Raw genomic sequence first — 15000 nt, 5'->3', positions numbered from 1 at the left:
GCAAACATCACAGTCGTTATAAGTAAGCATGGCGCGCTTCAAACCACATTATACCAGGAGAAAAAGAGTTCTAGTCCTCAATTTTGCCATGAATCATTTCTTTTATAAAACAACAAACACATGGAAGTCAACATTTCCAGTGCTCTAGAACAGCTTTAAGACTTTCCCAAAGCCTCAAACCTTGTAAACCTGGAAACATGCAAGTATGAAGAGGGGGAGTTATATTTGTATTTAATGAGTGACTCCTCTCACTCCGCAGAAGCTCTTCCTTTGCTGTCTCCAGGGCAGTCATCTAGATTTCTCTGCTGCTCCCCAAACCTTTCATCTCCCTCTCAATCTCTCCCCCCTCCCACTTTCCAACCTTCAAAGAGTCCTTTATCTTGAATAAGCCATGGCTTTGCTCAGCCAAACCTTCTGCCTGTCATCAAATACTTTCTTCCTTTAGCCTGATTTCTTGAATAAGGTGATTCAGGCTGATGGGTTTTTCTACTTCCAAAACTGTCTTTAAAAATCATCGTTAATGCCTTCCTAGTCTAATCCAAACAATTCTTGGGGGTTGTTTCCCTGAGCTTTCTTTTTCTTGCTCTTTCAGCATTTGACAGGGCTGGTGTCTGAGCCCATGCTGACGGGCTGAGCCCACGTTGAAATGGAGCCATGAGCGCTCTGACTCATGACTTCGTTCTTCCACTGCATTTCCTTTGTTCTTTTAAACAAAGGAAAGGGAGGGGAACTGTGACTCAGGGGGTAGAACCCCAGCCTTGAGTGGAAAAAGCCAAGGAGCATGGGGCCCAGTACTGTAAACCAAAACACAAAATCAAATTTCCACTGGCCCTTTCAACAAGCTCATCCCTTGGTTCTTCTACTGTAGTCTGTTTCCAAACACTGAAAAGTGTCTTTAAATTCCCCCCAAATCTTCTCGCAAGTCTTTATTCCTGGCACACAGCAGCTCCAGGTCTAAATCATGAATCACCCATTGGTGACAGATCACTTGAGTGCTTCTCAGAGCTAACCATAGTCCAAACCAGATTTATGATCTGCTTTGTTTTGAAACAACTTCTCCCCTGACTTTTGCATTTCAAGCCCTGTTCTTTCAAGCTGCCAACCCCAAATCCTTGAAGCTACCTTGGTTTCCCCCATTCTCCCTGGCCCCGCCCCCTTCCCTCAACTCCTTGATTTACAACAGAAATATGGGAGCCATATGCTTTTGGCTCCTGCCAAGTCTGGAGATGTGGATTCTAGGCCCAGTTTGCCATGTAGGAGTTCATCCTGGAGTTCCTTGACTCAAACTAACGCATCTATAACACAGGCTCCAGAGCCTTCTCATGTGGCTATGTGGCGTTCACCACAGGAAAGCCCTTGCCTGTTCTAGCTGTTGGACCCAAGTATGTGATCCCCTGTTAAATGAAAGTGGTTGCTTTGCAAATGGCTATTTCCCACTAGGTGGGACTAAGATGCTTTATTTAAAAAACAAGACAAAACAACAACAACAAAAAGGTATTGTTGCCAGGCACTGGTGACTCCCACCTGTAATCCTCGCTACTCAGTAGGCTAAGATCTCAGGATCAAAGTTCAAAGCCAGCCCAGGCAAGAAAGAAAGTTCCTAAGATTCTTGTCTCCAACTAACCACCAAAACGCTGGAAGTGGATCTGTGACTCAAGTGATAAAGTGTTAGCGTTAGGCGAAAGAGCTGAAGGACAGTCCTTTGGTTACGGGAGTACTGTGAAAGAAAAGCTTAATTGTGATGTGTCTTCATGTCTACTATAAATAAGCGTCAGCTGCACCTTGTAAAATGACAGGAAAAAAAATCCTCAGAGGCAAACCTTTCCTTTCCTTTTTCCCCAAATACCATTGACTACCAGGGCTTCTAGAGTTCATGTCTGACTGCCTGGATTTGAACTCAGCGTCTTGTGAAACCTTGTTTTTAATGGCATTTTTCCATGGCTAATATAAAGAGTGCCTGGTTCCACGTGCTGCTGTCTTTTCTTCCTGCTTTGCTTCTCTGACTAACAGACTCAGGCTGTAACACATCCCCATCTCTGGAGCCAACCATGCTCACCTCCATTGTTCCAAAGGTCTGAATAAGTACATTCAGAATCTCCACCATCACCAGCATGTCTGTAGATTCAGCAAGGGAAATGTCAGGAAATAAAAAGTCTACAACAAAGGGACAGAGAGGGCAAAACGTGGGCTCCTACAGAAACCACAAGCAGCGTGGTAAACACCACCGGGGGTGAGGTGTCAAAGGACGCATTCACCCGTCCAGCAAAACTTGTGAAATCTCCTTCTACGATGATGCTAACTCAAGTCCTGATAATAGTTCCATTGTCTTCTGCCCAGGATTACAAAAATCTTTGCAGTTAAACCACTCCCTGGTTTATTCAGTTCCTCTCTTACTTTGATAAGCGAAGATTCTCACTGAATTAGCAAAAACAGATAAGGGCAACTGATTTCCTTTCAATTGAAAGGAAAGTTATTAGTATATGCAGGGTACTAGGTGGGAGGGAGTTCACAATGAGCCCTTTCTCTGGGGATGCCTCTCTAGTAGGTGCTCCTAGAAAGCCAAATCAGAACAAAGTTCACACCCAGAACACAAGGTGAGCATTCCTGCAAAGTAAATCTAAATTGGCAGGGAAAGTTAGTGGAAAAGAAAAAGTTATCACATACTCACTGCTGAGTAGAAATTACTTGTAAATTATCCACTATTGATTTATCAATTAGAGAGAGAGAGAGAGAGACAGAGAGAATGACTCATTATAAATGAGTCTGTAGACAGGACACATGGTTTGGGTTAAAACAGTTGAGATGCTATAGCCTTGGGCTTTTTTTTTTTCGAAGTAAAGATTTCATGCATGGTTTGGAGTCCAGTCCCAAGACTGGGTAGAAAAAAAATGATAGGTGATTTGAACTCTCTCTGTGGCTCACAGTGCCTGTCATTGAAAAGCAAGTCACAGACATTTGTTTTGAGGAAGATGATCAGCTCTCTCATTTAGCCATGCAGAGACCAGTTTTTGAAAAAGGAAGTCACATAGTTTGTTCCACAGAGATGGCCACCACTCTCTACCTCATTTCTAGTTGCTCTGCAGATATCAACAGCTTAAACTGCTTGGGGAATTAATCTGTCTGATTTCTGACTTCCGCTTCCATTTCTTTTGGCCTCTCAACCAATTGATCTTGCAGATGAACCAGTACCCTGAACTTCTGTTGTTAGATGTTCTAGGATATACCTACGGGATGGTAGCCACAGAGAGAGAAGGAAATCTCTTAAGCGTTGGACCAACTTTGTCCCATCCAGCCCTGCCTCTGGCTGCCGTGGTGGGCTTGTAAAATCACTTCTGGCTTGGGTGCTATTGTCCCTCTAGTTCCAAAGTTCTACCGTTGATGTAGCCAAGACAAATAGTTCTCAGGAGACAGGTTTGATTTGGAAGCCTTTCCCACCTTCAGTGCCCACTAACGGTATGGACTTTCAATGCATCTGTATCAATTTTGAATCAGATTACAGACTCAACAATGTGTTTTTTCAGGGAAAAGAGCTAATTCGTAAATTAACTGGATCCTTCTAATGAAAGCAACCCTGCTGCGTTATTAAGACCAGCAGGTAGATTTGGGGAAAACTTCAAATGGCACCAACAGGGCTGGGTAATTGAGAGGATGTCAATGTCTGTAATACGAGGTTTAACCAGCACCCTGTGGCTTTCCTCTGGGTGTAGAATAAAAGGGCTCCCACTTCACACAAAACTTTTGTGTGTGGGAACTTCCCAAAGCAGCTGTCAAATAGACAGTGGGCCATCCCTGGTTTAAGGAATGGAAGAGCAGCAGAATGCACCCTGAGGGAATGACACATAGAATAATCCACGAGCCACTATAAAGTGCACAGACATGTGTTCACCTGGAGACCACTGCGTCAAAGTGGACCGAAGTACACAGAGGGAGTGGAGACTGGAGCTGTGTGCAGTGGGGTATACATGGTATCTGTACACTCAAGACCCGCATCTGCATCACCTCCATTGGGCTGAGAGTCTCAGTAGCTTAGGAGAGATCAACACCAAATATCCCAGAGATCAGGGAAGACAAAGAGACTTACGCTACAAATAGTCCTAGCCCTCGAGGACCTGCATTTACATAAACATGGCGGATAACTTGGAGAGAAACAAGTGAGACAAGAGGGTTCTGGAGAGGTAGATGAAAACAATGCCAGTCTGGGGATGGATGGAGGCTGAGAAGAGCAATAGCTGTCAGAGCTTCTCTTCGTGTGGCTTCCATCTCCTGCGGCTCAGGCATGGCCTGACCTTTTGCCTCGGCCATTACAGACCGAACATCCTAGAAGTTAGGTGTGGATAGTCAATTGTATCATGGGGTTCTAGGCCTAAGCCACCACTTACCAGCTGTGTAACTTCGGTCATCTATCTTCTCATGTGCACAAGTGTATATGCATGGGCTTGCCTAGCCTAGAACTAGGCCCAACCATAAAGTCCCTATTGGCAGCTACATCCTGAGGCAGGATTTAGTCATGGGAAAGGGGTGTGGCCAGCAAGAGAGGGTGGTTGAGCCAGAGGAGTAATGATAATTCAGTGTTTCTGGCCTTTGAAGGCAGAATCTGAAAGCTCCAGGCTAGCCATTCTTCAGGGCAGTGGGACAAAGGCATTTCTGCTCCCAGTCGGGACCAGATGGTAGTGATGCCTAGAAGGGTCAAGCCAGCCTTGAAACTACAGGAGTCTGGGTGAAAGGAAGAGTTTTAGTCAACCGACTACAATGTTTACCCAGCCTAAATGCTCCACTTGCAGAAAAAACAAACACTGTGAATGGTTTTCCTCTTCCTGCTGGGTTACTTGTTGAAACTTTTCCAGCAGTGTCATACTGTGCTGACCCAGAACTTTCCATCTCTTGTCCTAGGAAAGTTTTCAAAGGCCTGGAGTACACAAAGCTGGTCCCTTCTTCTGTGTTTTCCTTTCCTGGCTTGTTCCTTAACTCATTATAGTGAGAATTTAAAAAGATAACGCTGGATGCTCATGTCTGTCATCCTAGCTACTCAGAAGGCTTAGAGCAGAGGACTAAGGTTTAAAGCTAGCCTGGGCAGGGAAGTCTATGAGACTCATATTGCCAACTAACCACCAAAGCAAGCCAGAAATGGAGTCATGGCTCAAGTGGTAGAACATAAGCTTTGAGTGAAAAAAAACTACGCGAGGGTGAGGCCTTGAGTTCAAACCTGAGGAACAGCGCACAGATGCACGCACACACATACACTCACATATACTCAAAGACAATGCTGGGATAGGGGAGACACACAGACAGAAGGTGGGCAGGGAAAGAAATACAGGCATAGAAGTGGGAGGGAGACAAGCTGGAACTCCAGGATCTTGCACCGTCCATAAGCCTTTGGTTCCATGGGTTGTGGGGGAATTACTGGGCTGCTTCACACACAGCCATCACTAATATCCAACAAATGGGAAAGCTTTCCTTCCATCCCAGCCCAATCCCCTATATGCCACACGGATTCTCTGCGTCAATCTCTTTGCCTTCAGCCCTAACATTCTAGGCATATCCCATAACTCTGGGACACAGAGCTCAAACCATGAGAGGATGTGAAAACTTGCCGTGAGTACCACGCGTGCTTGCTGAAGGTGCTAGCGGTGAGCTCGGTGGAGAGTTCCAGTGATCTGAAAAGTGGGTGAATGTTGTTCTAGGCCCTGGGGGTAAATGCCATGAAGCTCAAGCCTGAAGAAGACTTAAGAAATAGCTTCTCATTCATGCCTAATTCCCCCATCACATAGATCTTGGCCATCAGAGGTTGCTTTTAGTGAGGTTGGAGCAAAAGGTCATCGTTCCTTTGAGAGCAATTCCCATGATTATGGCTATGACCTGTCACGGACAAACAAGACCGAGTCTAAGCCAAGCATGTAGCTACAGGATGCCACTTCCACGCAGCCAGCATGCCCATTCCCCTAGGGAAGGTAGAGAAATTTATTTTCATATAGCTTGTTTCCCACTTGGCATTGGGGCATCACAGAGGGGAAGGAAGAAAAGGGACAGAATTCAAACAAAAAAAAGCTTTACTAAGCCGGGTGCGGGTGGCTCACGCCTGTAATCCTAGCTACTCAGGAGGCTGAGATCTGAGGATCACTGTTCAAAGCCAGCCCGGGGAAGGAAAATCCATGAAACTCTTATTTCCAATAAACACTCAGAAAACCGGAAGTGGCGCTGTAGCTCAAGTGGTAGAGCACTGGCCTTGAGCTGAAGAGCTCAGGGACAGCGCCCAAGCCCAGAGTTCAAGCCCCACGACTGACCAAAAAAAAAAAAGCTTTACTAAGGCCAGTGGAAAAGCACAGATAATCAGATAATGTCCATCAACAGGAAAGATAACAAAGGAACGCACAGAAGAATCCGGAAGTTAAGAAAGTTACAAAAGGAGGAAGATTAGTGAAAATTGGGAAGTTCAGTTAAGAAAGTTACAAAAGGAGAAAGACTAGTGAAAATTGGGAAGTTCAGCTCTTAAGACAGAAGCTGAAAAACAGTAGATAACAAGCAGAGATAAATGCAATGGCTGTTTTATTTCTTCTTGCAAATAACCATGCTCTGGAAATCCTAGGATAGGACAGCAGACTGAAGGCGCAGTTTAGGGCATGCAGAGGGGTCCTGCTGATTGCTTTCTTTGTCCCCACTTGAAGTGCCCTCCTCCTCCCCTAACCCAACTGCATCAAACTTAGGGTGTGTGCCACCTTTTATGAAATAACCTTGGGCTATCATGGGTTAATTAGTTAGCTGAATCTATTCTAATTTGCTAATTGGCTCCTGTGTCACCTAGATGAGGAAATTAAACATTAATAGTCACTTCTTGGCTGTTTGACAACTACTGAGTCATTTAATATCTCGATTCTTTCCTTACCATAATTAAAATATAGGGGGTGGACTTAATATCACAGGAAGAGATGATATTTGAGGGGGGGCCGGGGAGGGTAAATGGAAGGGGACGGCTCCAGGGTGCCATTTATGGGCTTGGTAGGAAAGGAGGAAATGAATGTAGCAGCCCAATTGCCCGGAAGACTGCAAGCCGGGCACAATTATGGCTGCACCCTCCGGGGGGAAGGAAGAGCCATGCAGAATGTCCCCGAGAGGCTTAGAGTTTCTATTATGTTTATTAATCATCTTGATGAAAAGGAAAGTCTGCATTGATTAAATCCACTAATGATCCCAAGCTAAGCAAGGGAGTAAATTCCAGAAAGGATGGATTTATAAGGTGAGTGCTAATATTAATCAGCTCGTCTTCAGGAAATGGGTGGCAGTAAATGAAATGGGATTTGCTGAGGATAATGCCAATGAGGTGCACCTGGGAGGAAACAGTAATGAGGCCAGATCCAAAGTAGGAAGGTGATAATAATGGAGAGGAGGGGGAGCTCTGAAGAGTGAATGATAAAGGAGGAGGGGAGGGGCACATAAGTGAGCATGTGCACACATGCCAATACTGGGGCTTGAACTCAGGGCCTGGGGTGCTGTTCCTTAGTTGTTGTTTTTGGTTGGTTTTTTTTTTTTTTTCCACCACAGCTCCACTTCTGGATTTTTGGGTGGTTCACTGGAGATAAGAGTCACGTAGGATTTTACTACCCAGGCAGGATCCTCAGAGCTCAGCCTTCTGAGTAGCTAGGATTACAGGTTTGAGCCATGGCCCCCACTAAATGAACGTAAATGGCAGATCCCAGCATCACTGAACCCTTCTGTGGTGGGAGGAGACCAGTAGGAAGTCATGACTGGCATAGTGGAAAGCAAATGCATATTGCACAGTTATACGTGCACAAGGTACGGTCACATGGGATGGTCACATGGCACAGATGAGGACTAAACATCCGCAATCGAGTGCATTCGGACTGATGGAATTTCAGTACGATTGCGGGACTGTCGATGTTGGTTTTCTAGTTGGGATTTTCTTCCACATTTAAGGGCATCAGTTAGTTGTAGGGAGGGGTGTGATTTTGGCAGGCCCATAGGTTCATACGCTGTCCTTCAGCAGACTCACCCCTTCCATCACAATTTTCCTTCTTTTCCCAAACCAATCTCAACAGACTTCATTGCTCCATTTTTACCCATGGACATAAAGTATGTTGACCATATTCGCCCTCCTCCACCCTCTCCCTTCACCCTCCCCCTCTCATGAGCACACCCATTTTACTTACTTGCCTGTCATCCAGGTTTTAAGTGAAGGTAATTGTTCCAAAGGGGTTTCACCTGGAGGTCTGCATCAGCTTGATCCTCCTTGATTACTCTCATTTCCCCCAACCCAGGGCTACCCACCGTTATGCTTTAGGTTATTCTTCCCCTGCCCCAAGATGTTCCCCAAGGGTAAGAACACAAATCCAAAACAGGGACAAAGCCAGGGGAGGGTTTGTACTGAGGAAATGGTGAGTCACTAAGCTTCATCGGTCTCCCAGAAAACCTACATAGTAGAGAAGGCAGAAGCGCCAGGGAAGTTGAGTCGATAGCAGAGATGCAGAGATCGCGGTGTGTTTTCAGCCTTGAGTAAGGCCACCACGGTAGCATCAGTATGGGGGACTTACCTGCATGAACAGGCTGACTCCACTCACTCCAGAGCCCCGGCTCACGGCACACAGAGCTCACCGTGGCCCGCACTTGAATGGAATACTTAGAAATACCGTGAGTGGTTGAGATGAATTCATTGGTTGTCACTTTTTCCATCTAGATGGGAGAAAATAGCATTGTAATAATCTCTAGACACATTGTTTATGCCAATGACCATCCTGCAAGGTCATTTGGAGGTCAAGTGACTCTGTGCAGGCAGTAATTTAAAATCAATAGGAGCCATTAATTAGTGTATTCCAGATGTCTTCAGTGTGATAAACTGCAGTCACCCTTCAGGGAAAGCTTCCTTGGAACTAAAATATAGGAGGTGGTCAATGGTAAAGTCGAGGCGATGGAAGTTGATGTAGATTAAACAGCATAGGTATGGGAATATCTCTTTGGGACCCTGTTTTGATTTTTTTTTGTATATATGCCTAGAGATGGGATTGCTGACCATTTGATAATACTATTTTTAACTTGTCTTTCTATTTTTCACAGCTGCTGCATAATTTCATATTTTAGCCAAAACTAGTCATGAATGAGTCTTTGTCTGATCTTTTGTATTATTTTCAACCTGAACTATGCCCTTTGAAAGAAAAAAAGCTCTAAGATTATGGCCTATTGCTGTAATACCTAGGGTATAAGTTAACTTCGACCTTGTGAGTCTTTAACAATACCCAGAAAAGCCACGGGCAGAGTTTTTTTTTTAATACTTCTAAAATAGACATTTATTATCAAATATCAGAATTATCTGAGAGCCAAGAACAAGTAGTTTATGCTGTAGTCTGAGCTACTTAGGAGTCTGAGACATGGAGAATCATGATTCAAAGCTAACTCTGGGCAGAAAAGTCTATGATACTCCAATTAACCCGCAAAAAGCCAATCCAGAGGCATGGCTCATGTGGTAGAGTGCCAACTACAAGGGAGAAAAAAAAAACAGAATTTACCTGAAAATAACCATTCTTTGCATTACAAATTTTCACTTCATAATCAAAACACTGGACTGGAAAGGCAGAAACTGGTTTCTCCCAATGGATAAAGAGGTGAGTTCCTTGAATCTCAGCTGTGAGGTTCATTGGAGGATTTACTTGATCTGGGTTAAAGAAAGGGAGATCCATGTCACTTCTTTAAGTCACTCTTCTCAAGGCATTTCTAAGACATGATCCTCTCAAACCACAGGATGCTGGGGCTTCCCAGAGGGCTCCTGTATTGTAACACTGGAAGAGAGCTCACCTTCTGTACCATGAAGAGATGTCCACTAGAAACAGAAGTGACAGGTTCAACCCTTTCCCTCACCTCTTCATTACAAGACTCACTCCATCTTTCCAAGTTGTAGCCCAGGCCTGCATAAGCTTGCCCAAGAGAATACCCTGGTGCTCACACCAGATCCACCTCAGTCCTCGCCTCTACATGGCCCAGGACAAGTCACATAACACCTGTTATGACCCTTCCTCAGAGATCTATCTCCCTTGCTTGTCTTAGGACTGTGTAAGGGGAGTGAAAATGACTCCTAGAGGAGAACCTTTGTTTTAGATTCGATGACATAGATAATAATGACATAATCTAAGAATGATATCGCTGCTTCCAGAGCCAGCCATTCTCCCAGAAGAAAAGCCTTAGCCAAGAGAGCACTTAGTACTTTTTAGCAATTCTAGAAACTGGCCTCAGTAAAATAAAAGCCAGCAAATAACATTTCTGTCAAGTGTTCCAGCCCATATCCAGTTCTATACTGTCCTTGTCTCCCAGATCTTCTTCTGCATCTATTGGCTATTTTTCATGAAAGTGACAATTGTAGGCTACCTAAGAAATAGACAATGGAAGAGATCCGTACGGCCTCTTTAGCAAGGGTTCAGATTCTTCCAAACCAAAGTCATACTCCATGAGAGCAGATATGTCAGAACCCAAATCATGTCCTTTATTTTAGTATATTTACTACATCCTTAGCCAGGCACCACTCTAATTCTTATACCCACAAACAAAAAGTCTCATTATCTCCCATTTCCTATGTCAGAATAACTAGAGGAATAACCAGATTTACTAAGGCAACTCAGCAAGGCAGAAGAGCAAAGCTGTCTGGTTCTCCTCAGCCACTGAAAACAACCATTCATTCAGAAAGTTTTAGCTGTTAATCACCAAGAACCTGCGTGAAATACTCTGGATGTGTTTCATGAATAGAAATATCTAGGACACACTGGGCGCCGATGGCTCACGCCTACAATCCTAGCTACTCAAGAGCCTGGGATCTGAAGATCATAGCTCAAAGCCAGCCCAGACAGGAAAGTTCCCATTAAGACTCTGATCTTCAAATAACCACTCCAAAACCAGAAGTGGAGTTATGACTCAAGTAGTAAAGCACTAGCCTTGAGCAAAAGGGCTCAGGGATAGCACCCAGGCCCTGAGTTCAAGCCCAAAAACCAACAAAAATTTTTTTTTTAAAAGAACTGTTGAGGACAAAAAGGATGGCCCTCTGTTTGGAGAACTGAGTCCTACACTAGGGCTGTCATTAGAGCTCAAGAGCACTTAGAGTTGGGCCAGTATGGTAAGGGGTTCTAAGAGGAATCCATGAGGAATTGGGGAGTGGGGGGCTAGCTTGGTAAGGAAAGGCCTCAGGAAGGGAATCTTGGCGGCCTTGGGACACCTTATGGGGGAAAGAAATGCCCAGAGTAATTCTGGCTTAACTGATCTATGGGTCACAGGAATTTCATAATCCCTTTCCCCGCTGATGGGAGAAGAAATGGGCTTCTTTTGTCAGTGTGTTCACTGTCCCTGGCTCAGACATTCTCACCTGGTAGAAATGTTGTCATCGAAGGGACATTCCACAATGAATGGGCATTATTTTTTGTGGCCACACCTTGAGGGGTAGGGGACAGAGTGGGAGCTATGACTGACATCTCATAGATAGTATCCATATTGAGAAACACCCTCCCAATGTCCATGATGGACCCCTTTATCCAGCCAAGCATTTCAGTAAGCTAAAGTAAGAAACCTGTCCAGGACTTGTCCAGCTATGGGTTAGATGCTAATCATCTTCAGGAAAGCGATCCCACCTTTTCTAGTGCTGTGATTCAATCATTTCAACCTGGGGAGAAACCCACCTTACCAATGGCATGTAGAGCAAATAGCTGATCCAGCGGCTGGATGGTAGTCTGCTTGCTGGAGCCATTCACGTGCACTGCGAGCCACTCACGGCCTCTGCTGTGGATAAACGTCTCGGGGAACCAGCATGCAGTATTTCTGCTCCGTGCGTCTTTGCTGTAGGCTTGGCATTGTTCTGTCACGGAGCCATACCTAAATTGGAACACTCGTGAGTCTCCCAAGAAACCAACTTCTTTGCAAAAGTGGAAATAGATACTAACCTATAATAGAGGAAGTACTGTACGTCGTCAGGGGCCTCCTCTCCAGCAAGCCAGGCACAACGCAGAGAAACTCGGTACGACCTTAAACCTGTGTAATTACCTACCACAATGGCCGTGGTGGTGGTGGTGGTGGTGGTAATGCAAGTTAAATTTATGGCGGAGGTCCCAGGAGCCCCTAAGTGGAAAACAACAAGAGCTAAACCTTGCTCTGATGGATTCTGCTCTGATCGATTCTGCATCTTGTTACTTTTGAGAATCTGCCAAGGGCCAACTTCACCAGAGGAAAGAAACTAGAGTTACCCAGCTGTGGGCCTGCGGGAATTGGTAGAATGTTTAAGAGTCAGGGGGTCTCCTGGGGGAGTTGACGGGGTTCATAGCCTCTCAGAGTTCCAGGGGACCCTAGCTCTTACTTCCTCATTTCTGTCGCATTGCAATCATGAAGTGAAGTTTGTTTTTAACTTGCGTTGGTCATGGGGCTTGAACTCACGGCCTGAGCACTGTCCCTGAGCTTTTTTTTGCTCAAGGCTAGAGCTCTACTACTTTGAACCACAGCTCTACTTTCGTTATTTTTTAGTGGTTAATTGGAGACAAGAGTCTCATACACTTTCCTGCCTGGGCTGACTTTGAACCTCAATCCTCAGATCCCACCTCCTGAATAGCTAGGATTACAGGTGTGAAGCACCAGCACCTGGTGTGTGAACAGTTTTGCTCTTCTATATACTCCCCCTGTAAGAGGCTGCCTCACCACACAGCCTGAAAACAATGGGACTAGCTGGCTTAACTGGCAGAAATCAGAGACAACCCTTTTCTCTCTGTAAGTTGATTGTCTCCAGTGTTTGTTACAGTAACAGAAAGCTGACTAACACAAGAGGAATGAGAAGACAAATGTGACTGGTGCACTCGCATACCTCAACACCTAAAACCCAGCACTCCGATCTTCTCTTTTTTTTCTTTTTCTATGTTCTTTTATATTTCCATTTCTGTGTGTGTGTGTATTTAATCAGAAGTATCAGTATCTCTATGTATCAGAAATTGCATAAATAGGCATTCTAGCAGGGTGTTTGGAAGGAATGGGCTGTGACAGGAAGAAGAGATGGACGCCTTGCTCAGGTGTAGAAGATACAGCCACAGGTAACTGACTAAAGTTGTTGGCTTTGCTTTCTCTGCAAAGTCTGAAGTACAATCCTGGGTGCCTGGTGGTCATTACCTGGTGGGGCTTGAAGTTCTGCAGAAACCCAGGTGCTGGCCAGGAGCGAGCCCCGGTACCACGCGATGGTCTGCACACTTGCCGAGAAGCCACGATGGAGCGGAATTACACACCTGCTTTCAGTCTTCCTGGTTTCGTACTAATGACAAAATCCAACAGCCATGAGATACATCACAAGAGAACAAGGTCTTCAAGAGCTGTTTCTTAGTCAACAAGCCTTTGATTCCATGTTTGAAATGGCACATCAATAAAACCCAGTGAGTTTTGTTAGAATGAATGACAAATACAAAAAAGTTGGACTACAACCTAATTCCTCGGTGACACATGACTATGTTCCTCTAATATCAATAAATGAAAGATGATTATAATTAAAGCACAGGATCCCTTTGATTTCGATCACTCATATTAGTCTCATTCTCCAAAAGTAATTGCTCAGCAGGAAGTTCGTTAAAATTCTACCTTGACTGTGAAACGGTTAATACAGGTTTTCTCTCCCTTCACCGGGCTTAGCTGCACACCTAACGTGTAGCAGTGTGTTAGGATGTCTAAGACATCCAGCAGTTGCTCCAGGTTGCAAACACAAGAAGTAGATGAACTTGGCTTTGAGCTTGCTTTCTCTACCACCGGACCTTCCTCTGTCCTACCATTTACCTGGCTATTTATCTCCTGTTCTTTTGGCCATATTAGAAGAAACATAAAACCAGTGTGTAATGCCCTGTACTTAACAATGTAGTAATTCTGTTGTGCATTGTAGTTTATACCAAATAATAAGCATGCAATTATTCACAGATACCCGTACTGGTATTTCACAAAGATATGGGGATCAAGTGTAAGAAGCGTTTAGAATGGACACTCACATCATCTTCTTGTGGGCTGTGTATTTTCACATAATATTCTAGATTAACATTCCATGGCTCCTGGTCAGGATTTGGGTGCCAACGCAAAAGAACTTGGGACAAACCCATAAATTTGATGGTGAAGTTGACAGGTGGAAGAAGTAAAACTATGATTCAAAGAAAAAAAAGAAGCAATACAATGCCCGTTTGCACATCAACAGTACTTTAACTTTATCACTCTAGGTTCAAGTCCAGAGTCTTGCACTTGCCAGAAAGTACTCTACCAGCAAGCTCCATCCCCAAGCCTCTTAAAATTCTAACAATATTTTGTTGTGTAACATACTATTTTCTTATGGCATTTAGAATACATAATGCTGAAGTAATCTTGGAAGAACTCTTTTAAAATTGGTTTTATTTTCTTAACTTTGCCTGCAGTATTTATTTGTTTTTATTTTATTGAAGATGAATATTTACTACATCACAAGTCATTGTATTTGTAGTTCTCAAACTGAGGGTCATTATTTATTAATGAGTTTGGTTAGCAATTTACTGGGTTGTGAGCAGCATTTTTATTAGTATGGGTTCATTGTAACACAGGGAATTCATTGTGATGTGTCCGTTCATGCTATCCACATGACAGAAACAGAAAACAGCAGAATACATCAGATGTCATGGCAACTGCTTTTGTGAATGCCTTGTTTCCATGACACAAAGTTACCTATGTATTTCTTTATGTAAATGGCATGCATTTCTTTTTATGAGTCACAGTGAAAAGTATATGAGAGCTGGGTGCCCATGGTTCACGCTTGCAATCCTAGCTACTCAGGAGGTTGAGATCTGAGGATCACAGTTGGAAGCCAACACAAGAAGAAGGTCCATGAGATTCTTGATCTCCAATTAAACACCAAAAAGCCAGAAATGGAGGGGTAGTTCAAGTGGTGCCAGCCATGGGCAGAAAGGCCAAGTGAGAGCTTGAGGCCCTGAATTCAAGCCCCAGTATTGGCACAAATACACACCACACACACACACACACACA

At 44.3% G+C, this 15000-nt stretch overlaps 1 protein-coding gene across 1 annotated transcript in view; it reads right to left on the bottom strand.

Moving 5' to 3' along the window:
* Il5ra (interleukin 5 receptor, alpha) overlaps positions 1 to 15000 on the bottom strand; it is a 46801-nt gene that overhangs the window by 5550 nt on the left and 26251 nt on the right. Inside the window, exons 4-9 of the mRNA XM_013010356.1 lie at positions 13986 to 14131; positions 13129 to 13267; positions 11922 to 12096; positions 11666 to 11853; positions 9513 to 9658; positions 8544 to 8682 (exon numbers count right to left, since the gene is read on the bottom strand). Of these exons, the coding sequence (XP_012865810.1) occupies positions 8544 to 8682; positions 9513 to 9658; positions 11666 to 11853; positions 11922 to 12096; positions 13129 to 13267; positions 13986 to 14131 (933 nt within the window). The remainder of the gene's footprint in view (positions 1 to 8543; positions 8683 to 9512; positions 9659 to 11665; positions 11854 to 11921; positions 12097 to 13128; positions 13268 to 13985; positions 14132 to 15000) is intronic.

Source organism: Dipodomys ordii, unplaced genomic scaffold (assembly GCF_000151885.1).
Source record: "Dipodomys ordii isolate 6190 unplaced genomic scaffold, Dord_2.0 Scaffold12, whole genome shotgun sequence".
Taxonomy (NCBI): domain Eukaryota; kingdom Metazoa; phylum Chordata; class Mammalia; order Rodentia; family Heteromyidae; genus Dipodomys; species Dipodomys ordii.
Note: the sequence above shows the minus strand (reverse complement) of the source record. Positions and strands in the feature narration are given on the sequence as shown.